The following is a 25,003-nucleotide window of genomic DNA, read 5'->3' as shown; positions in this document are numbered from 1 at the left end:
TACCAGCCTACGCCGGCTCCAGCACACGTGTGCCGGGAGCTGGCGTAAGCTAGTGGTTTCACACATTCGGCCTTTTCTCCACTTTGTCTTGTCGGTGTGGGCTTCCGGGGGTGCAGCACTCACCTGGGAGTCGGGGCTCCGTGTGGGTTCGGGGAATGCGTGCGGGGGGCGGGGCCAGGCCGAGCGTCCAATGTGTGAGGGGGCGGGGCCTGGCCAAGCGGTCAATGCATGCGGGGGGGCGGGGCCTGGCCGAGCGGCAAATCCGTGCGGGGGGGGCGGGGACAGTCCGAGCCCAACGGCCAATGCGACGGTTGTCACTGTAATGATGTCATTTTCGTTACAGACAGACAGAATAAGGCAATTATATATATAGATTATCAGCTTATATTTCATGTATGGGATTGGACTTTCCCATTATAGTCCAAAGAAATCCTACGTGTGAACCCTGAGAGCAAGGTCACTCCGTTAGCCATATGGGTGAGTGGGACCCGAAGAGTTTTAGACTTGAGGGTCCAAATAGAGACAAAGGTGCCAAGGAAAGGGCCACAAGCTAACAGGAACACCAAGGGCACAGACCCAAGCGTGCTCCCTACAAGCTGGTGCTCAGGACTCTGGTTTACAAGCTGTCGGTGTTATTATTCCTGGACTGAGTGAGTACACTGGAATCCCCTTTTCCTATCCCCCACGGCAGCCCAAGCACCAACCATTCAACGGGCCCCGGTACACAAACCACCTACCCACGGAGGGGTTAAACATCCGGCCGCTGCACCATCGTCACCGGGCTCCCCAACAGCAGCGGTGGTCTCTCACATTACCACGCACTATAGGTGGCGTCACGAACTTTCTAACTCCCTTGTACATATCGCCCCTCTTCTTTTAATTCGAGTGTCCGCGCGGACCCCCCAGATCCGGAGACCCCTCGAGCCACCGCGGCTCTGGATCCGAGCAGCTAGGCCGCTGGCACGGGGGCGGTACACTGAGACACAGAGCTTCTCAGTCCTGTAAACTCTGTAGTGTGCGGCGTATGTTCTGAGCATTGACGGGGGGGACACCCACCCCTGTAACCTTTGCAGTGTACGGCATATGGTCTGAGCACTGACAGGCGGACCCCCTAGCCCTGTAAGCTCTGCAGTGTGCGGCATTTGGTCTGAGCACTGGCAGGTGAATTCCCCACTGCTGTAACCTCTGCAGTGTGCGGAATAAGGTTTGAGCACTGACACGCAGAGCTTCCCAGTACTGTAAACTCTGTAGTGTGCGTGTGACGCCCTGACAAAATCAGGTTGTCACTGGAGACTGCATCCATCTTCCAGATGCAGGACTCTTTCCTCCTTGTCCTTCCAACACAACCCCACACAGGTACAAACACCAGCCACAACGCTTAGTTACCCCCCCAGGACAATAGAGACACCAGAGGGCGGGGCCTGGCACATGGTGACGTCTACCTAGGGGTTCTGAGGTGTCAAGGGGAGGGAACAGAGAGACAAGACAGTTAGTTGAGTGCTGACAGAGGAAGTGAGAGGAGTGAAGTGGTAGTCAGGGGTTGTAGCTTCCGGACTACCAGACTACCTAAGCTGACTAGATGGCAGACGGCAGAGCAGGGCCTCAGGCAACGGAGATCCGGTCGCGGGAGACCTTAAGTGGACCGGGACAGGGTTGTAGTCCACCGGTGCCGACAGCGGGAATCCCATCCGGAGGCTGTGCACAGTCGGGGTACCTGGACCCCAGGGCGAGGACAGCTGCAAGCACCTTTCCAATTAACCAGCAGGGGACAAGATTCCATGTCTTGTCTCACTAGCAGCCCAGATAGAGCGAGACGAAAGCCCAACACGGGGGATAGGGCGTCTGCAAGTGCCTGTTAAAATCCCAAGGGTCAGATCTCGTGGGCCACAGCTTCTACAGAAAAGTCACCGGGAGCGGACTTACCCCGTTTCATTAGAACCAAAAAATCCATCAGTCCAATAATTTTAAATCAAGGGATAAACCCATGCACTATGCATGTCCTGACAGTCCACCCCATGCAGGTTTACCTCTAAAAAGACATGGTTTGTATAACTCTTAGGGGTACTTTGCACACTACGACATCGCAAGCCGATGGTAGCGATGCCGAGCGCGATAGTCCCCACCCCCGTCGCAGCTGCGATATCTTGTGATAGCTGCCGTAGCGAACATTATCGCTACGGCAGCTTCACATGCACTTACCTGCCCTGCGACGTCGCTCTGGCCGGCGAACCGCCTCCTTTCTAAAGGGGCGGGTCGTGCTGTGTCACAGCGACGTCACTCGGCAGGCGGCCAATAGAAGCAGAGGGGCAGAGATGAGCGGGACGTAAACATCCCGCCCACCTCCTTCCACATAGCCGGCGTGAGCCGCGGGACGCAGGTAAGGAGATGTTCCTCGCTCCTGCGGCTTCTCACACAGCGATGTGTGCTGCCATAGGAACGAGGAACAACATCGTACCAGTCGCTGCCGCAACATTATGGAAATGACCGACACTACACCGATGATATGATTTCGACGCTTTTGCGCTCGTTAATTGTATCAAAAACGATTTACACACTCCAATGTCGACGGCGACGCCGGATGTGCATCACTTTTGATTTAACCCCACCGACATAGCAACTGCGATGTCGTAGTGTGCAAAGTACCCCTTAATGTTTCAATTAATTGACTTTTCGTTGAGCTATTTAACCCCTTAACGACCCATGATGTACTGGGTACGTCATGCATCGTGTGCAGTTAATCCCCGCCCCCTGCCGTGGGCAGGCGGCGGCGATCCGCGCACATATCAGCTGTTTTCAACAGCTGACATGTGTGCCTGCTAGACGTGGGTGGAATCGCTTCCACCCGCGGCCATTAACCACTTACATCTCGCTGCCAAAATCTGGCAGCGAGATGTATATGCGCGCCGCCATGACAGTGACTTACCCCGCCCCCATCGGAAGTCACGTGACATGATCACGTGACTTTCGGTGGTTGCCATGGTAGCACAGGGTCATGTGATGGCACCTGTAGCTAACATGAGTCACTTCCTCTCAATGCCGGAATACAGCCGGCATTGAAAGTAAAGCACCAAATCTGCAGTTCCCAGCTCTGTAGCTATGATCTGCAGATAGGGCAGAGCGATCAGAGGGCAGAGCGATCGGATTGCTGCTCGCTATAACCCACCTAGGTGGACTAGTAAAAATAAAAAAAAAAAGTTAATTTTTTTTTTAAAAAATTAAAATAAAAAAACCTAAAAGTTCAAATCACCCCCCTTTCACCCCCCTTTCACCCCATTGAAAATTAAAGGGTTAAAAAAATAAAAAATACACATTTGGTATCGCCGCGTTCAGAAATGCCCGATCTATCAAAATATAAAATCAATTAATCTGATCAGTAAACGGCATAGCGGCAAAAAAATTCCAAACGCCAAAATTTCGTTTTTTGGCTGCCGCAAATTTTGCGCAAAATGCAATAACAGGCGATTAAAACGTAGCATCTGCGCAAGAATTGTACCGTTAAAAATGTCAGCTCAAGACGCAAAAAATAAGCCATCATTGAGCCATAGATCCCAAAAAATGAGAACGCTACGGGTTTTGGAAAATGGGGGAATGAGAGAGAGAGGGAATGAGAGAGAGAGATAGGGAATGAGAGAAAGAGAGAAAGAATGAGAGAGACAGGGAATGAGAGAGAGAGAGAGAGAGAGACAGGGAATGAGAGAGAGAGAGAGAGAGACAGGGAATGAGAGAGAGAAAGATAGAGACAGGGAATGAGAGAGAGATAGGGAATGGGAGAAAGAGAGAGAGAGAGGGGGAATGAGAGAGAGAGAGAGAGACAGGGAATGAGAGAGAGAGAGAGAGAGACAGGGAATGAGAGAGAGAAAGATAGAGACAGGGAATGAGAGAGAGATAGGGAATGGGAGAAAGAGAGAGAGAGAGGGGGAATGAGAGAGAGAGAGAGAGGGATTGAGAGAGAGATAGGGAATGAGAGAGAATGAGAGAGAGAGACAGGAAATGATAGAGAGAGAGAGACAGGGAATGAGAGAGAGAGAGAGAGACAGGGACTCAGCAGTGAGGGACTCCCACTTCCAGAAATTTACCACCCATAGCCCGGGCTTTCCATCCATGGATGAGGACATGAAACTCCGCTTCCTACTGGGGGAAGAGGAATCAATGGTGGAGATCGCCGCCCAATATGTCACCACATGTCATAAGCTGAGGGGAACATAAGGCCCCTAAATGGACTGTCAGAGCCCAAATTGTGTCCCCCAACTCCCCATAACCCTGATCCCCTCCCACCACACTTACTGTATTACTCTTGCTTTGGCAACACTAATTGTATTTTGGTCCTGCCAATAAAGCATATTTGAATTTGAATTTGAATTTGATAGAGAGAGCCAGATAGATAGGGAATGAGAGAGAGATAGATAGGGAATGAGAGAGAGAGACAGATAGATAGGGAATGAGAGAGAGAGAGAATGAGAGACACAGGGAAAGAGACAGACTACATGCACAGTTACACACACTGTACGTTACCTCATCTTGCAGTTTCTGATCAGTGAAGAGCAGGAGAGAAACCACGGGGACTTGCACGGAGGCTGCTGCAGCTGAACAGCAGAACGTAGAAGTTCACTGGTCATGTGATCAGGCACATGATCAGTTAGATGACAGGTCCTTCACCGCAGCCTCCATAGTACATTTCCTGTCCTACACCGATCACTTACATCAGTGCAGAGTAGGAGAGAGGGCAGCTCTCTTTGAGCGACTTGGCCCCCTCATTGCCCTGATGGCGGCCCCACCCCCTGGGGCCCGGTGAGCTGGGGGGTGAAAGGGAAGGAGCCTGGGCTGTAAGCTGCGGGGCCCGTAGCAGTGGCATGGTTTGCCTCTATGGACGGTACGCTATTGGCCCCACAGTAAAGTGTATTTCCCCCAGTAATTTGTATGCCCCTCAGTGAAAAACCCAGACGTTCTTCACTGACGTGTTAAACACGCATATGTCCCTTCATACTCCGTGATTCACGGCACACAGTGGTTGTCCATGTGCAATCCGTGATACGTGATCCGTACTCCGTGATTGCACATGGACATATACTCTCCTGCCCCCGCTCCTGCTCTCCGTGGTGCTGAAGAGTCCCGCGATTCAGCATTCAGCCACCGCTCTCTCACCTCTGCAGCTACCGTGTTTCCCCGAAAGTAAGGCCCTGTCTTACATTAATTTTACCCCCAAAAGTCCCACCCTGCCTTACTTTCGGGGGAGGCCTTACATTGGAAAAAAAATGACAATCCTCCCCCCTGCAGCCTCCCCATTGTTTGAGATCCGGCATCCACCCCTTCCTCCCCCCTGCAGCCTCCCCATTGTTTGAGATCCGGCATCCACCCCTTCCTCCCCCCTGCAGCCTCCCCATTGTTTGAGATCCGGCATCCACCCCTTCCTCCCCCCTGCAGCCTCCCCATTGTTTGAGATCCGGCATCCACCCCTTCCTCCCCCCTGCAGCCTCCCCATTGTTTGAGATCCGGCATCCACCCCATCCTCCCCCCTGCAGCCTCCCCATACAGTGGTTCTGCCCCCCACTCTGCCACCACACACACTGACACATACGGTACCGGTACAGCCCCACACGGCACCCACACACATATCGTACCGGTACCGTACACACACACACACACACACACACACACACTGACACATACAGCCCCATACGGCACCCATACACATACCGTACACACACACACACACACACACACACACACACACAGAGTTTCGGAACTTACCGAAATCGGAGCGAGCCTGCAGGCGGTGACGTCGCGGCTGATTTCGGCCAATCAGCTGCGAGCCGGCTGACTGGCCAATCGCAGCTCGAGCTGAGGGCCAATCAGCTGCGAGCCGGCTGACTGGCCAATCGCAGCTCGAGCTGAGGGCCAATCAGCTGCGAGCCGGCTGACTGGCCAATCGCAGCTCGAGCTGAGGGCCAATCAGCTGCGAGCCGGCTGACTGGCCAATCGCAGCTCGAGCTGAGGGCCAATCAGCTGCGAGCCGGCTGACTGGCCAATCACAGCTCGAGCTGATGGCCAGCAGGGAGCCTTGCGGGGGCCATTCACCGGAGGCGGACCACGGGTGGCACGAGACTGGAGAAGGCCTGGATGGAGCGAGGGAACAGCGGCAGCGGTAAGTTCCTGTACTTTCCCCAGGGACCCCCACCCATATGCGGCCTTACATTACGCCGCGACCACCACCCATAGGCGGCCTTACATTCCCCGGCCCCCCCCCGCTACCCTGCCTTACAATCGGGGGGTGCCCTACATTGGCGGACCCCCCCGAAACCCCCACCCTGCCTTACTTTCGGGGGGGTCCTACTTTCGGGGAAACACTGTACTTCCGGGTCGGCTCTGGCTGCATAAATGAATATTCATGCCATAATGAACCGGCCAGGAAGAAGCAGAGAGCAGCTGCCGAACTCCGCATCACTGGAGAAGGTGAGTTGAAAAAGCTTTTTATTTTAAATGTATGTTTTTCTGGTACGTGTTTCACGGATCACACTATAGTGTGGTCCATGGGACATCAGTGATGCCAGAAAAAAAATGGACACGTTTCTGTGCGGCAATCATGGATACACATGTACGCTGCATGGAGAGAGTGAAAAATCACTGATGTGTGCGTAGACCCATTGATTATATTGGGTCTGCATAGGTCAGTGATTCTGGTACGTATAAAAACTAGCACATACATACCAGAATCACTTACATCTGAAACAGGCCTAATATGTATGCCCCCTCAAGTACTGTCTAGCCCAGCCCCTCCTGTGCTATATATGCTGTAGCCCCCAGTCCCTCCTGTGCTGTATATACTGTAGCCCCCAGCCCCTCCTGTGCTGTATATACTGTAGCCCCCAGCACCTCCTGTGATGTATATACTGTAGCCCCCAGCCCCTCCTGTGATGTATATACTGTAGCCCCCAGCCCCTCCTGTGATGTATATACTGTAGCCCCCAGCCCCTCCTGTGATGTATATACTGTAGCCCCCAGCCCCTCCTGTGATGTATATACTGTAGCCCCCAGCCCCTCCTGTGATATATATATATTTATTACACACATACACATACACACAACCCCCATCCTCCCTTGTGATACATACACAGTGGTATCAGTGTGCACTCTGCGTGGCTAGGTCTGTTAAAGTGATGCCAAGTGATCACATGCCGAGGAGGAGCTGCACAGAGACAAGCGGTGTAGGTGAGTGCGGCTGCTGCCGGCTTCCCCATATTATTACCCCCAATGTGTGTTTATGTATGATGTATATATCTATGTATGTCAGTGTAGATGACTGTGTATAGATTTTTCTGTTTATATGTATTTTAGGGAATTTATCTTCAAATGTGTACCATATATGAGCGTATGCCTGTACCTATGATCAGGACTCACTGTGTCCTGGAGGCAGCGGGTCCTGACCTGCGGGGCTGCACGTCTCCTCCGCAGGAGAATGCAGGAGACCGCAGCTGCCTGTGCCCATGATCAGGACTCGCTGTGTCCTGGAGGCAGCGGGTCCTGACCTGCGGGGCTGCACGTCTCCTCCGCAGGAGACCGCAGCTGCCTGTGCCCACGATCAGGACTCACTGTGTCCTGGAGGCAGCGGGTCCGGACCTGCGGGGCTGCACGTCTCCTCCGCAGGAGACCGCAGCTGCCTGTGCCCACGATCAGGACTCACTGTGTCCTGGAGGCAGCGGGTCCTGACCTGCGGGGTTGCACGTCTCCTCCACAGGAGACCACAGCTGCCTGTGCCCACGATCAGGACTCACTGTTTCCTGGAGGCAGCGGGTCCTGAACTGCGAGGCTGCATGTCTCCTCCGCAGGAGAACACAGGAGACCGCAGCTGCCTTTGCCCATGATCAGGACTCGCTGTGTCCTGGAGGCAGCGGGTCCTGACTTGCGGGACTGCATGTCTCCTCAAAAGGAGAACGCAGGAGAGCACAGCTGCCTGTGCCCATGATCAGGACTTGCTGTGTCCTGGAGGCAGCGGGTCCTGACCTGTGGGGCTGCAAGTCTCCTCTGCAGGAGAACGCAGCTGCCTGTGCCCACGATCAGGGTTCAGTGCGCTGCGGTCTCCTGCTGTGTTCTCCCTACGGAGGACGCATGCAACTGCAAACAATTGATATGCTGCAGTCTGGAAAGACGCTCCGCAGGTCAGTATTTGCTGCAGAAAAAACAAGCACAGTGGGCACGGGATTTCTAGAAATCCCTCCACTGTGCTTGTACTGTACAATGCAGCGTTTTGGACACAGCAAAAACACGCTACATCCAAAATGCTAGAAACACTGATCGTGGGCACGCAGCCTTAAACAATGTGATCAGCAGTGCTGAAAAGGATTGGATGTGGGCGTGACAGATTGCAAAATGTGTGTGGTTAGGGGTATGTCCTAAAATTTGTCCCTCCTTTTCATCTTTAAATGTTGGGAGGTATGTGTGTCGTGGGCGGGGGGTGCGCCGCTGCTCGCGCTGCACGCTTGGGTCCGGCGCTGCTGCGACGGCTGCTCGGTGGCTCGAGCGGTGGGCCGGATTAGGGAACTCGAGCAGCGCTCCTCGCCCGTGAGTGAAAGGGGTGTTTTGGTTTGGGGATTTTTTCCGTGACGCCACCCACGGTTTGTGGTGAAGGTGGGCACCACCGCTGCTGGTCACAGGGATCCCGGGAGCGTTGTTAGGGAGCAGCTGAGATGTTTTCCCCCTCCGTGGGTAGGGGTTGGTGATCCTGGGGAGCAGTGAGGTGACGGGGGAAGCAGGGCTGGTGAGGTGCAGGGTCGCGGGGACAGTGCGGCGCGGTGCCGGATGGCACTGGTGTACTCACTCAGCACCAGATACACGCAAAGTCTCTGGTAAACCAAACGGCTGGATGGACGGGTCCCGCAGTCGGCTGCTGTGGCTTCTCCCGGACAGTTGATGGCGGCTGTCTTTCCCTGCACCTGTTTATGTGTTCGGCTCCGATGGCTTCCCACCGGTAACCCGCTCCCCAGCGTATAGGTGCCGGAGGAGCCCCTTTTGCACGCAGGCTCTGGCCCTCGGAACTCTAGCTGTGGCGGTAGCTGTATTTCGTTTCTCTGGTCGGACGGTTGTCTTCTATCGGGTCTTGGCTGCTAGGAAACCCCTGGGGTTCTGGTCACTGACGGATTTGACCGTTAATGGCGGCTCCAAGCCTGGTCGGGGTCCGCAGGCCCTGCCTGTGTGTGCTGGTTTCACTTCGCTCCCCGGTTCGGTACCGGCGGGCCACCGCCCGTCCCCGGTCCTACGGTTCCGCGTTGATCGGCCTCTCCTGCAGACGGCCACCACCGTCTGCCAACCTTGCTGTATGTGTCCGGGCCACGCACCCGGACACGGTCAGTTTTGCTCCTCCACTTTCACTGCTCAACACTCTCTAACTGATCTGCTCTCCCTTCCTTCTCCCGCCTCCAGGACTGTGAACTCCTCAGTGGGTGGGGCCAACTGCCTTGCTCCACCCCACCTGGTGTGGACATCAGCCCCTGGAGGGAGGCAACAAGGATTTTGTGTCTGGCTGATGTGCCTGTCTCGGGGTGGGGGTGTGTGTTGTAGTACCTGTGATGACCTGGCTAGTCCAGGGCGCCACATGTGTATGGTGTGAGTAGTAACAGGCGGATCACCCACCCCTTTAACCTCTGCAGTGTACGGTGTATGGTCTGAGCACTGACAGGCAGACCTCCAGCCCTTGTAACCTATGCAGTATGTGACCATAGTCTGAGCCCTGACAGGCAGGCTCCTCCTCCCCTGTAACCTCTGCAATGTGTAGCGTTGCTCTGAACACTGACAGGAAGACACCCCACTCCTGTAACCTCTGCAGTGGGCAGCATATGGCCCGAGTACTGGAAGGCTGATCCCCCTACCCCTATAACCTCTTCAGTGTGCGTTGTGTAGTCCGAGCACTGACAGGTGGACGCCCCTTTTGAGGAATCTGGACGGCTAAACGCTCGGCAGGGGCTTCCCTTTGATAATTATCATGGTTTATAAAATTTGTTGATGTGTTTGCTGCTATTTACTTAGCCAGAGTTTCAATGAAACATGATCATGTAGTCCTAACCCACGGCTCATATCAAGTGTTGTCCCATGAAAAGATCCGATAAAATATTTGCATTAATGTGAGAGGTGTATCACTTCTGTGATATACTGTATGTTATGAAATGCTGTGTGAAACTAAGACCAGTAAACCATGAGGTGATCACGATATTCATTGTATTTTTCTTCTCCTCAGTCTCCCAGACTGGCATCTAGTGGACATTGAGGTAACAGGGAGAAAAAATGAGACAACAGGTGAAGTGTTCACTGTCAAAACAAGTCGCCGAAACCCAGCGTCAGCTGGAGCTGTGACTGGAGCTGCCACCTTTGAGTCATTTTGGAGCAGTATCCTGGGTGAGCATCTTTTACTCAACTTCAAACTATATTTCTTGACTTAAGAAGCCACTACTTGTGTCACTTGCAGGCAGGCATGAGAGTGTGATAAGACCATCTACTACATTGTAGGAAGTATTCTCATGGTTCATTGGCTTTCATTCATCTTGCAGTTTGCAAAGGTCATGGAGGACGGCTATTTGTCTGCTAGTCAAGTTGTCTACATGGTTTGCATCATTCAACCATGGAAGAAGAAATTCAGGATCTTTTTGAGCACTTATCCAATGTAAATTGCCATTATTCGCAGTGATTAAGATCATGCAGGCTACCAACATGACTGCCCAAGAGAGATCACCAACATGTCTATAAGCTTCAGCCTTCTGCCTCTTCTACTGCAGATGCTTCAGGTGTAACTACGTCTCATGTTCAGGACTTTCTCATCATCCATCTTCCTGTTCAGAGAGAAGACTCTTCATTTATGAGGGAGCCTGACCACTGTGGGATCTGGGTGTAGGCGTCAGCTGCTTCATCTCATACTTACAGTTTACTCTGTCATGTCACTGTTAATTTGGAAATTTGCAGAAAATATTTATCTGTCTCAAGAACCTAGAATGGACCTTTATACTGGGGAATGAGACCACGTTAAAACAAGCGCATGTCCACACAGCCACATCTCCCTCTCTGAGTTGGCTGGTCCTAGTCTTACAAAAAGGTATAGGCTTTACTATATCAGTTACATCAATGTTATACGTTGTCTAAAAAAAGACCATCTCTCTACTCTCTGGTGACAAAACCTGGGCACAACCTTCTCTATGAAGCTGGTTAACACAGTCACAGACATGTCCCTCCGGGCGCCGTCACTGGGATCACAGTCTAGCCATGTAATTGGGAATTATTGAAGATATACTAATGTGTGAGAAGGCCCCATGAACGGCTTACACAAACCACAGATCCAATGCAATAAAGTCAAAAACTAAATCACATTTCTCTAATTAATGTATTAACTTGTGTCTTCAAAGTGCAATGGTGGCCAAACATCAGTGACTGACACCGATCTTCCCCATATAGATAGCAGGCTGCCAGATACATCACAACTAGGCAAACTTAGGATTCTTCCAATGAGACAGATTTGGGGACAGATGGGACGATATCATACACACCAGTTTAAGGCTATGTCCACACACTATTTTTGTGGTAACCACAAAAATGTACCATGGCCAAAAAAATTGCGTCTTGAAGCAAAAAAAAAAATAAAAACACATAAAATGCAACGTGAGTACAGCAAATCTGAAATCTGATAGACTTTGCTGTGGAAGTAAAAACATGCAGGATGTGGTGACTAAAAGGTCACATCAAAAACTGCAGCATGTGCATGGGGCCGAACATTGATCCCAAGGTACACAGGCGAGATCTATGGCAACAGGTTTGGGTAAACACAAATACCAGAGCAGGCGGGATCCCTACTTTATAAAATGGGATAACACACAAAATTTACTGAGACTCCCATAACACAAACAGAAAGGTTTACAGTCAACAGCACATTGTTGTGTTCACATTCAGCAGAAAGCAAAAGTTGCTAGATAGGACCGGCCTGTACCATCACTGCCTCCAATTATCACATAAAAGGCCAACGGGAGGCTGCAACCTTCCACAGTGCAACAGAGGATCACAAAGGTAAGTCATTACACTGCACAGTACCCCCTCCTATATACTGGGTGTAATCCTCAGTACCTGTATTATTCTGTATACATACACTGCACAGTACCACTTCTCCTGTCCTGTATACTGGGTGTAATCCTCAATACCTGTATTATTCTGTATATATACACTGCACAGTACTACTTCTCCTGTCCTGTATACTGGGTGTAATCCTCAGTATCTGTATTATTCTGTATATATACACTGCACAGTACCACTTCTCCTGTCCTGTATACTGGTTGTAATCCTCTGTATCTGTATTTTTCTGTATATATACACTGCACAGTACCACTTCTCCTATCCTATATACTGGGTGTAATCATCAGTATCTGTATTATTCTGTATATATACACTGCACAGTACCACTTCTCCTGTCCTATATACTTGGTGTAGTTGCCAGTATGTGTATTATTCTGTATATACACTGCACAGTACCACTTCTCCTATCCTATATACTGGGTGTAATCCTCAGTGTCTGTATTATTCTGTATATATACACTGCACAGTACCACTTCTCCTGTCCTGTATACTGGTTGTAATCCTCTGTATCTTTCTGTATATATACACTGCACAGTACCACTTCTCCTATCCTATATACTGGGTGTAATCATCAGTATCTGTATTATTCTGTATATATACACTGCACAGTACCACTTCTCCTGTCCTATATACTTGGTGTAGTTGTCAGTATGTGTATTATTCTGTATATACACTGCACAGTACCACTTCTCCTATCCTATATACTGGGTGTAATCCTCAGTATCTGTATTATTCTGTATATATACACTGCACAGTACCACTTCTCCTGTCCAGTATACTGGGTGTAATCCTCAGTATCTGTATTATTCTGTATATATACACTGCACAGTACCACTTCTGCTGTCCTGTATACTGGGTGTAATCCTCAGTATCTGTATTATTCTGTATATATACACTGCACAGTACCACTTCTCCTGTCCTGTATACTGGGTGTAATCCTCAGTGTCTGTATTATTCTGTATATATACACTGCACAGTACCACTTCTCCTGTCCTGTATACTGGGTGTAATCCTCAGTGTCTGTATTATTCTGTATATATAGACTGCACAGTACCACTTCTCCTGTCCTGTATACTGGATGTAATCCTCAGTATCTGTATTATTCTGTATATATATACTGCACAGTACCACTTCTCCTGTCCTGTATACTGGGTGTAATCCTCAGTATCTGTATTATTCTGTATATATACATTGCACAGTACCACTTCTCCGGTCCTGTATACTGGGTGTAATCCTCAGTATCTGTATTATTCTGTATATATACACTGCACAGTACCACTTCTCCTGTCCAGTATACTGGGTGTAGTTGTCAGTATCTGTATTATTCTGTATATATACACTGCACAGTACCACTTCTCCTGTCCTATATACTGGGTGTAGTTGTCAGTATCTGTATTATCCTGTATATACACTGCACAGTACCACTTCTCCTATCCTATATACTGGGTGTAATCATCAGTACCTGTATTATTCTGTATATATACACTGCACAGTACCACTTCTCCTGTCCAGTATACTGGGTGTAGTTGTCAATATCTGTATTATTCTGTATATATACACTGCACAGTATCACTTCTCCTGTCCTGTATACTGGGTGTAATCCTCAGTATCTGTATTATTCTGTGTATATACGCTGCACAGTACCACTTCTCCTGTCCTGTATACTGGGTGTAATCCTCAGTATCTGTATTATTCTGTATATATACACTGCACAGTACCACTTCTCCTGTCCTGTATACTGGGTGTAATCCTCAGTATCTGTATTATTCTGTATATATACACTGCACAGTACCACTTCTCTGGTCCTGTATACTGGGTGTAATCCTCAGTATCTGTATTGTTCTATATATATACACACTGCACAGTACCACTTCTCCTGTCCTGTATACTGGGTGTAATCCTCAGTATCTGTATTATTCTGGGTATATACACTGCACAGTACCACTTCTCCTGTCCTGTATACTGGGTGTAATCCTCAGTATCTGTATTATTCTGTATATACACTGCACAGTACCACTTCTCCTGTCCTGTATATTTGGTGTAGTCCTCAGTATCTGTATTATTCTGTATATACACACTGCACAGTACCATTTTTCCTGTCCTGGATAGCTGGGTGTAATCCTCAGTATCTGTATTATTCTGTATATATACACTGCACAGTACCACTTCTCCTGTCCAGTATACTGGGTGTAGTTGTCAGTATCTGTATTGTTCCATATATACACTGTACACTACCATGTCTCCAGTCCTGTATACTACATTTCGCAGTTCTCAGTACCTGCTCCTATTCACCTGTGGATTGGGTGGGCTGCAGGCAGTTGGAACAAGTCTAACGTGCCTGTACCCAAAATAAACACCACTGAACAGACTCCGTGTTTACAGTCAGCAATGCTGCCATTGTGTTTCCTGTATAGTGTCACCCTGAAGTCATGTGACTAGGAAACAATCAGTTTCAATCAACTGACAAGAAACAATAAAAAAAAACAGTCAATATTTGATCTATAGATGAATATTACACATATACATATGTAAATAGACACACACACACACACACCCAATACATACATACAATTCTATCAAGAACAATCAATTCAGAAAAATTTCCACCTTTAATTTTAAGGGTTACTATATACAAATGCGTTGAAAAAAAATAATGTGATTGCGTAAGTCTGCACATCATTGCACTAATAGTGGTTCCACAACTCTCCTCTTTTTCTGTTTTGCTGGTTTAGGCTCAGTTCTCACGTTGCGTATTTGCATGCAGTTATGCTGCGTATTCCACCGTAGCGTACCTGCATGCGTCCTGCGTCCCCAGCACAATCTATGAAGATTGTGCATTATCCATGCGCACGTTGCGTTTTAGAACTTACTGAATAAAAATGGTAGAACCTCTCGACCTCAGACGACATCACACATACATACACACACAAACATACCATCACTAAATGGTCACAAGCTCAGATCACACAACCCCAAAAAAACTATTAGTGCGTGCCTAAACCAGTGATAAGGGGGAATATAATAAGGGTGCAGTCACTGGTTCGGGAAAATCCAATTACCAGTAAGTAATTTAGTCTTTTCCTTTCCCCATTACAGCACCACATGAGAACATAAATCCCCTAGGAAGAGACCACCACTTGTAGATCCCTTCTCAGAAAACTAAGGCCATGAGAAGAGGATAGATCCAATCTATAGTGTCTATAGAAGGTTGAAGGTGAAGACCAAGTGGCTGCCTTACGTATTTGGTATATAGATGCCTCCACATTCTCAGCCCAGGAAGTAGCAACTGCTCAAGTCAAACAGGCGTTAATGCTCAATGGAACTGAATTACCACTAGTGCAGTAGGCAAAGCCACCTTGCTATAGAACCCTTTAAGACCCCTAGTCCTTTTTTAGAGCCTTGAAAGGAAATAGGCAGTGGCCAACTCCTCTTTCAGGGTCTGGTTTTTACAACATACTCTAACATGTACCGTGTCACATCTAAGAAGTGAAACCACCCATCTTTTGGGTTACTAGGCCTAGCAAGAAAAGATGGCAGAATAATTTCCTGACTCCTAAGGAATCTAGAAAAAACAAAAAGCCAGCACTAAGGCTATGTGCCCACAGCACTATGTACCTGAGGATATATCCGCAGGTACGTCCGTAGGTTTTCCACAGCTGATCCCCGGAATCCGCAGCTATACATAGCTGCGGTATTCCAGCGAAATAGCTGAGGTAAACCTGCGGACATTCATGTGACTTACCTGCGGAAGTCCCGGCCTCTAACTCCATAGTGGAGGGCCGGAATTTCCGCAGGTATTTCCGCATGAATAATTGACATGCAGTTACATGCGGCTGTGGGACATCCGCAGCATATTCCGCAGCCGCACATACCGCAGCATGGACACAGACACTCCCCATGTCCCATAGGATAACTTGGGGAGTGTCTGTGCTTGCTAAAACCTGCAGATTTATCTAGAAAATCCAGATAAATCCGCAGGTATTCCGTGGGAAATTCTGTGGTTACAGAGTCCCGTGGGCATATAGCCTTAATGTGCACTACAGCACTAAAAATTCCAACTGTACCTATTATAAATTTGAGATTTTTGGCAAAAAATTGCAATTTCTTGAGCTACCCCGCCACGGCAAGGCAAATCTCTTTGGGGCAGTCCTACACTAAAATATTTTTATAAAATGTGCCAGACGGCCTCACATATGAAATAGTAGAACTGCTCTTAGCAGCACTCACTTGATCTTTTTCAATGTCATGTCTGTGGGTCGGACAGGTCCAAGCAATTGCTGCATGAAGTAAATAGCCTGTGGACAGGGCCTGATGACTGAATGTGAACAGCCACCAACTGCCAAAATCTAGACAGGTGGAATACATCCCAAGTGGGGTGCATAGCAAGGTGGGAGTCAGCCACCGACCAATTCAATGAAGAAAAAACAGAAAGTCAGCACTAAATGTGCACTACAGCACTAAAAATTCCAACTGTACTTATTATAAATTTGAGATTTGCCGTGACGTGGTGGGGTAGCTCAAGAAATTACAATTTTTTGCCAAAAATCTCAAATTTATAATAAGTACAGTTGGAATTTGTAGTGCTGTAGTGCACATTTAGTGCTGGCTTTTTGTTTTTTCCTATGGAATCTAGATGCAAAGTTTTGAAGGTAAGCTGGATCTGGTCTTGAAACCACACCACCATCAAACACATGCATAAAGAGGGTACGGGCCAAAGTCAGCATCACCAAGAGTGTTGTGTTCAAGGTAACATTTTGAATCAATCCAGACTCTAAGGATTCAAAGGAGTCCACTATCAAAGACTCCTGCACTAAGTTTAGATCCTAGGGAGGCACTCAAGGAATATGGACAGGTCTACTCCTATTGCATAAATCTAGCAACCTGCCTGTTGTTTGCAAGATCACAATTATATAATGGCTGTAATGCTGATACTTCCATCCTGAGAGTAATGGTGGATAGATCCTAGTCTAACCCTTTTTGAAAAAATTCCAGGATAGTCCCCAACAGAACCTCACCACCTAGTTAACGCTCAAAAATGCTCATTGTTATCAGTACTCTACTCCAAGATGGAGACTAAATTAGGAGAAATCCCCTTCTGGAACAGAAGAGACCTTTCAAATTCAAGGCTGTCAAATGCAGCCCCGCTGCTTGTGGATGCCAGTACTGACTGAGGAGATCTGGTAAAAACGGAAGGACCCAAGGATTGTTAATCAACATTAGCCTCATCCAAGAAGATCCTGGCCTCCTGGGCTAGAATGAGGCTACCAAGGTTATTCTTGCCCCATCCTCCCAGATTTTCATCAAAATAGCTGGGTTCAACATTATGAGAGGAAAGGCAAAAGTCAGGTCGAAGTCCCAGGCAATCTGGAATGCATCTACAACATAAGGCCTCTCCCTTGGATTTTAAGGTACCGAACCTCTCTGCCTTCCTGTCCTGATCTGTTTTCACAAAGGTCTATACTTGGAAGGCCCTATAGATCTCCTTCCTCTTTATGTGCAGTGCTGTCAATTATGACAGGCGCTCCTCTAACAACTTGTAGATTTCCTTCGGAACTGATATTAAAGACCTTGATTTTGCTATCCCCTGATAGTGGACAAATCCAACTGATGTCTTAGAGCAGGGGTGGGGAACCTTTTTTCTGTCGGGGGCCATTTGGAAATTTCTACCAACCTTCGGGGGCCGCACAAAATTATCAATGTTTAAATGACCCTGCTATATTGGGTGAAGCAATTAATTAACTGGGGGCATGGGGCTGGGGGCACAGACACCACACGTGGGGCTGGGGGCACAGACACCACACGAGAGGCTGGGGGCACAGACACCACACGCGAGGCTGGGGGCACAGACACCACACGCGAGGCTGGGGGCACAGACACCACACGCGAGGCTGGGGGCACAGACACCACACGCAGAGGCTGGGGGCACAGACACCACACGCGAGGCTGGGGGCACAGACACCACACGCGAGGCTGGGGGCACAGACACCACACGCGAGGCTGGGGGCACAGACACCACACGCGAGGCTGGGGGCACAGACACCACACGCGAGGCTGGGGGCACAGACACCACACGCGAGGCTGGGGGCACAGACACCACACGCGGGGCTGGGGGCACAGACATCACTGTGGGGAAGGCACAGACATCACTGTGGGGAAGGCACAGACATCACTGTGGGGGAGGCACAGACATCACTGTGGGGGAGGCACAGACATCACTGTGGGGGAGACACAGACATCACTGTGGGGGAGGCACAGACATCACTGTGGGGGAGGCACAGACATCACTGTGGGGGAGGCACAGACATCACTGTGGGGGAGGCACAGACATCACTGTGGGGGAGGCACAGACATCACTGTGGGGGAGGCACAGACATCACTGTGGGGGAGGCACAGACATCACTGTGGGGGAGGCACAGACATCACTGTGGGGGAGGCACAGACATCACTGTGGGGAGGCACAGACATCACTGTGGGGAGGCACAGATATCACTGTGGGGAGGCACAGACATCACTGTGGGGAGGCACAGACATCACTGTGGGGAGGCACAGACATCACTGGGGGGGGGATGCACACACGACTGGGGGGGGCTGCACACACGACTGGGGGAGGGCTGCACACACGACTGGGGGAGGGCTGCACACACGACTGGGGGAGGGCTGCACACACGACTGGGGGAGGGCTGCACACACGACTGGGGGAGGGCTGCACACACGACTGGGGGAGGGCTGCACACACGACTGGGGGAGGGCTGCACACACGACTGGGGGAGGGCTGCACACACGACTGGGGGAGGGCTGCACACACGACTGGGGGAGGGCTGCACACGACTGGGGGAGGGCTGCACACACGACTGGGGGAGGGCTGCACACACGACTGGGGGAGGGCTGCACACACGACTGGGGGAGGGCTGCACACACGACTGGGGGAGGGCTGCACACACGACTGGGGGAGGGCTGCACACACGACTGGGGGAGGGCTGCACACACGACTGGGGGAGAGCTGCACACACTACTGGGGGGGGCTGCACACACTACTGGGGGGGGCTGCACACACGACTGGGGGGGCTGCACACACGACTGGGGGGGCTGCACACACGACTGGGGGGGGCTGCACACACGACTGGGGGGGGCGCACACACGACTGGGGGGGTGCACACACGACTGGGGGGGTGCACACACGACTGGGGGGTGCACTCAGGACTGGGGGGGTGCACACAGGACTGGGGGGGTGCACACAGGACTGGGGGGGTGCACACAGGACTGGGGGGGTGCACACAGGACTGGGGGGGGGTGCACACAGGACTGGGGGGGGGTGCACACAGGACGGGGGGGGTGCACACAGGACGGGGGGGGTGCACACAGGACTGGGGGGGTGCACACAGGACTGGGGGGGTGCACACAGGACTGGGGGGGTGAACACAGGGCTGGGGGGGGTGCACACAGGGCTGGGGGGGGTGCACACAGGACTGGGGGGTGCACACAGGACTGGGGGGGTGCACACAGGACTGGGGGGGTGCACACAGGACTGGGGGGGGTGCACACAGGACTGGGGGGGTGCACACAGGACTGGGGGGGGTGCACACAGGACTGGGGGGGGTGCACACAGGACTGGGTGATGGGCTGCACATAGGATTGTGTGGGGGTGCACACAGGACATTGGGGGGCTGCACACAGGACTGGGGGAGGGGTGCACACAGGACATTGGGGGCCACACTGCGCTGAGAGTTTCATGCAACTCTGGGGGAGAGGGTTTACAGAACTGGTGTGGGGAGGCACAAAGCATTGGGCAGGGCACATAGCAGCAGAGGGTCGGCGCTGGACTCACAGCAGCATTGCACTCACATCACCGGAGTGCAGGAGCCGGACACACTGCATCAGAAGGAGAAGGCAGGCACTGATCTCCGGAGGGCAGGGGGCGGACACACAAGGCTAGAAGTTGTGAGGCTGCTGTGGACCCGCCCACAATTGGCACTGGCCGACGGGAGAACACATTGCAGCACAAACAGCAATGTGTGGATTTAAAGGGCCGGCGGCAGCAAACCGTGGTGACAGCACGAGCACTGCCTCCCCCGGGAATGTGCCCGGGGGCCACATAAAAGGTCATGGCGGGCCGCATGCGGCCCGCGGGCCGGAGGTTCCCCACCCCTGTCTTAGAGGATACGGACATATTGATTTTAGAGAATTGAAAGAAAATATGTGACCGCATATTTCACAGACAAAAGTTCTTTTAGGTTGGAGAAACCCTCCCTCTCCTGCATAGACGAATTCCCTTGGGCTATGCAATCCCTCAGATGAGCATCCCAGCCCCTCAAACTTGCGTTTGTGGTTACAATTTCTGTATTTGAATTACCCACCTTTTGATAGGTTTTGCACACTTAACCACCATAAGAGGGCCTCGGTAGGAACTAAAGATAGCTAATCTTCCTTTCATATTCCCTCATAGCCTCCTTTCTCCTAAAAGTACCTTCCACACTAGTCGTCTGATGTGGAATTGAGCTTACGAAACAGCAGGGATGCATGAAGGTAGAGACATCAATAGAGACATCGCCTTTCAAAGCGTTATAGAAAAATTGCTTATAGCTACTAAAACTAGGTGTAAAATTTTGTATTTCTTTTCCTTTGGTAAGTAACCCCTTTGTGTCTCTGAAGACATAAATAAGACTGAGGTTTTAAACGGACTAAACTTGTTTTTTTTAGATTTAGCATCCAACCTAAATCCTCCAGGGTGGCCTTGAACCTTGCCATTGTTCCCCGGAGGTGCCCATTACCAGAAAATCGTCCATGTATGGTAGTATGGTATACATTGTATCGTGTTATTGAAGATGTGCCGTCACCTCTGTATTCACCTTGGTAAAAGCTCTTGGGCCATGGACAGACCGAAGGGTAGCGCCTTGAACTGAAAACTAACCTGGTTGATTATGTGTAAGGTCACTCTCAGATAAATTTTATGTGTTATATGGATTGGAAGATGGAAATAGTCATCCTTCAGATCCAACACGTCCATAGTACAGCCCGGAAAATGGCGTTTTATAGCGGATCTTATCAACTTTATCTTTAAAAGGACAATAAACAAGGAACCTGATCAGTTTCTTTAAATTGATGATGGTACTGAAGGAGCGGTCCGACTTCCATATAAAAAAAGGGGGAAATAGAATCGCTTCCTTACTGTGAGCATCTGCTTTTGTATCAGATCGAAGAATTCTGTCTCCAGGGCCTCCTGCTGTTCCAGCGACCTTCTTCTGAGGTGCCATCAGAAATTCCAACTCTAGGCCTCATTTTACTATATCCAGAATTTAATTGCTGGATGAAATCTTCGACCAGGCAGGGGAGTAATGGGAGAGTCTTCCTCGTACCAAGAGGGATGACCTTTTTCCTTGTAAGAAAGGACCACCAAACTCGAACCCTCTGTTCTTGATCTTCTTCTGATCCTATTTCTCTTGATCTCTGTGGTCTTCTTTGGCCGTATCTTCTCCTCCTATTTTCCGGAGTGTACAGATTAGGGAAGCCTTTTTTCCTACCACCTGCCCTGTTTAGTATGTCATCCAGAGCAAGAAGGCCTGCGGAGACACCATCACATGTTTCTCAACACCCAGGGGGCATTGCTCTAGAATCACTGCGTTGAGAAACACGTGATGGTGTCTCCGCAGTGGTGGATGTTGATCTCCCTAAGGTCAACCATCCTTGCTCACATAGTCTTTTACTAGGCAATGCTCCCACTAGCCAGATTCCTACTCCACACTGATGAGGGGCAAATACCCCGAAACGGCTGTCTGTGGATGGATACCATGTTTGGCATAGGTGGTCTCCTTGACTGGAGACTGCCCTTCCCGTGGTTGTTCCTTCCCGGTCAAAGACCTGGCTAGTTTCCTGCCAGCGTTGAGAAACATGTGATGGTGTCTCCGCAGGCCTTCTTGCTTTGAATATTTCCCAGGGGGCATTGCTCTAGAATCACTTAGTTGAGAAACACGTGATGGTGTCTCCGCAGTGGTGGATGTTGATCTCCCTAAGGTCAACCATCCTTGCTCACATAGTATGTCATCCAGAACAGGGATGAACAAGAACTCACTGTCACATAGGAAGGACCACAATATAGCTTTGGAATCCTAGGTATACTTACGGTATCCATCAGCCTTCCTATCCAAGGGATCCTTTAGGAGTCTCATAGTGAAGATTTCGTAGAAGACTCTGCAACTGTCACATCTACATTCAGGACCTTGCTCCAGAAAACAGTCTGCTCCTCTTTAAAAGGATATCTACTTTTTGATGAAGAAGGCAATGAAACTCTTCTCTTCTTCCCCCTTTAATAAGGGCTTGAATTACTGTATATCATTAACAGGGAATTTGTGACGTTTCTCCTGCACCAACCGATCAAATATGATGTTCAGCATTGATCTTGTCATGTTAACCTCAGTGAAGCCCATAGTGGCTCTTACAGCCTTGATCAGAATGTTCATGTATAATCTATAAGCTGCGGCCACCACCACCGGGCTCTTATATACAGCATTCTAACATGCTGAATATAAGAGCCCAGGCCGCTGTGACAACATAAAAAACAGTTTATAATACTTACCTAACGGTTGCGCTGCAGTGGATGAGGGCCTAATGGGCATCTCCGTTGTCCGGAGCCGCCTCTTTCGGCCATCTTTGTTCTCCTTCTCTAGCCACGTTGCATGACGGGTCCGACGTAATCCACACTCGCTGGCATTCTGGTCCTGAGCAGGCGCACTTTTATCTGCCCTGAGCAGGGCAGATCAAAGTATTGTAGTACGCCTGCACAGGACCGGCGAGTGTGTATGACGTAGCCGCGTCATGCACACAGGCTTCAGAAAGAAGCCGAAGATGGCCGAAAGGGGAGGCGCCCGCACCGGACAACGGAGGCGCCCACTAGGCCCTCATCTACTGCAGAGCGACCGTTAGGTGAGTATTATAAAGTGTTTTTTATGTTGTCACAGCGGCCTGGGCTCTTATATACAGCATGTTAGAATGTTGTCTATAAGAGCCCGGTGGTGGTGGCCGCAGCTTATAGGCCAAAAAAGTGATGACAGGTTCCCTTTAACTGCAGTTTAATTACTGATGTCAGGTCCATTGCAAAGCTAGGGGATTCCTAGCATATGGTCTGCTGGACATACAGTAGAGCCTTTTCTGAAATGAGCTGCGTAAATTGCATCTGCAGAGTGTACACTCCTTGTTCTTAAGCTTCGAAGAACATTTTCTAGACCTTACCTAGTGATCAATAACAAAATAAAGTGAGCCTACTTCCCTTCTGAACTTTCATGAAAATCATTTTCCATCAGAGGTTGTAATAAGGGTACTGGACTGGAGGCATCACCATGCAGCCATGAATGCATCCCAATCCACTCTGTTTCTCTGGCTGGTCTTGTCATCGCTCCCGGTGATTCTGATCTTACTGTTGCGACTGCCAGTGCTACGTTTGTCCTGGCGCTGCCGTGGACCATGCTGCACCTGTTTCTGCTGATGCTCCATAGCCCGGGCCAGAAGGTTAGCTGGAAAATTAACTTGCTCTCAGGCAGTCAGACATCATTTTTAAATGAGGGTCCAGCCAACAGCTGCTTCTTCCAGCAGGCGCCTCCTCATGACACCACGGATATTAGCTGCCTCACTTTCGGGTCAGAGGTCCTGCTCTTAGGAGTATGATTGCCAGCATGCTCTCCATCGAGGCATGCCTTCACAATCACGACCTGCGCATGTGTGACGCCCCTGGAATATTCAGGTCGTCACAGGGTACTGCACAAACTGCCCTCCCCGTGCAGTATTCAAAACCCAATGGTTCTGGGTCTCTATCCTACAGTGCTGCCTCCATCAGCATTCACAAATCCTAGATACACCTTGCACCACAACTGTCAGGCACACCAGTGGGCTGCTTAAGCAGGAATAGGGCCACCCACCTAGGGGTTAGACAGGGAGGTGTGAGGTGTCAAGTCAGTTGAGTGGTAGCCCTCGAGCTGTGAGGAGCTCTGAGGAGGCTATGTGCCTGGGACCCGTCAAGGAGGACGGTCAGCAGCCTGGTCCTATCACCGGTCCGGGGCCGAAGGCATGACAGGGTACACAGACCCTAGGTCGGGGAGAAGCTTTCGAGCAACCCGGCAATTTAACTGCACAGGACAGGGCTTTTATGGACTGTTCCCACCAGCTCAGAGATCGGGGGCACTAGCGCAACGAGGGGGATAGGGCTTTCCTAGCAAGCAGCCCACTGAAATCCTAAGCGTGAGTTCCTGAGAGCAGGCTCTTTCACTTAGTCACAGTGGGGAGTGGGGCCCGGATAATTCCAAGTTACCGGGCCACAACGGACAATCCAAAACTTAGTGCCAGGAGGCATGTTACGGACCACCGGCAACACTGTAGGGGATGGGACCTGGACGAGCTCCCCTCGAGAGGCAGCGGCGTTCAGAGACTTGGTTTACCCTGTTGTCAGCGTCTGCTTCATTGCGGAGTGAGTAACCTACTGACCCCTGCACTGCGTCCCCACATCACCCACCAGAGTCCTGATGCCTACCCCTACTCGTGGAGGGCAACGTCATCTAGCTGCCCCACTCCATCACCCCGGGTACTCCCAATGGCAGCGGCGGTACTCCCAATTACCGTACACCCCGGGTGGCGTCACAAACTATATCAAATCCCTTGTAAATACTCCCTTTCCATTTGAGTGTGGCCCCTATGCCCCCAGGTCCGGAAACCCTTGAGCCACGAGCAATCACTACCCCCGGATCCGAGCGGTTCGACCGCTGCTGGGGCGGCACACCTCAAAACCTGGAGTCACGAACAGGATACGGACTGGGCCCATTAAACTGGGTGATGTGCGCCTTGAAAAACAAAGCTGCGTGTCAAAATTCCCGTTCCCGCCATTTTCCGCCATCTTTGGTGCCAAAACGCCATCTTCCAGACT

The 25,003-nt window shown here is 50.4% G+C and overlaps 2 protein-coding genes across 5 annotated transcripts in view; both read left to right on the top strand.

Annotated features, from left to right (window-relative positions):
• Positions 1-11,325, top strand: part of ASPDH (aspartate dehydrogenase domain containing) — a 558,112-nt gene extending 546,787 nt beyond the window's left edge. For all 3 annotated transcript variants that reach the window (XM_075330142.1, XM_075330144.1, XM_075330141.1), the window contains 2 exons: positions 10,226-10,383; positions 10,536-11,325. In XM_075330142.1, the coding sequence (XP_075186257.1) occupies positions 10,226-10,383; positions 10,536-10,573 (196 nt within the window). In that variant the 3' untranslated portion in view covers positions 10,574-11,325. The remainder of the gene's footprint in view (positions 1-10,225; positions 10,384-10,535) is intronic.
• A 680-nt stretch (positions 11,326-12,005) lies between these two features.
• The window catches only part of LOC142258350 (V-type proton ATPase catalytic subunit A), a 463,932-nt gene continuing 450,934 nt past the window's right edge, over positions 12,006-25,003 (top strand). The window contains exon 1 of one of the 2 annotated variants that reach the window (XM_075330923.1): positions 12,006-12,036. The gene's annotated coding sequence lies outside the window, so the exon portion shown is untranslated. Of the gene's footprint in view, positions 12,037-15,278; positions 15,314-25,003 lie in introns of those variants that run through there. The other variant, XM_075330924.1, reaches the window with a different exon arrangement.

Source organism: Anomaloglossus baeobatrachus, chromosome 12 (genome assembly GCF_048569485.1).
Source record: "Anomaloglossus baeobatrachus isolate aAnoBae1 chromosome 12, aAnoBae1.hap1, whole genome shotgun sequence".
NCBI lineage: Eukaryota > Metazoa > Chordata > Amphibia > Anura > Aromobatidae > Anomaloglossus > Anomaloglossus baeobatrachus.
Note: the sequence above shows the minus strand (reverse complement) of the source record. Positions and strands in the feature narration are given on the sequence as shown.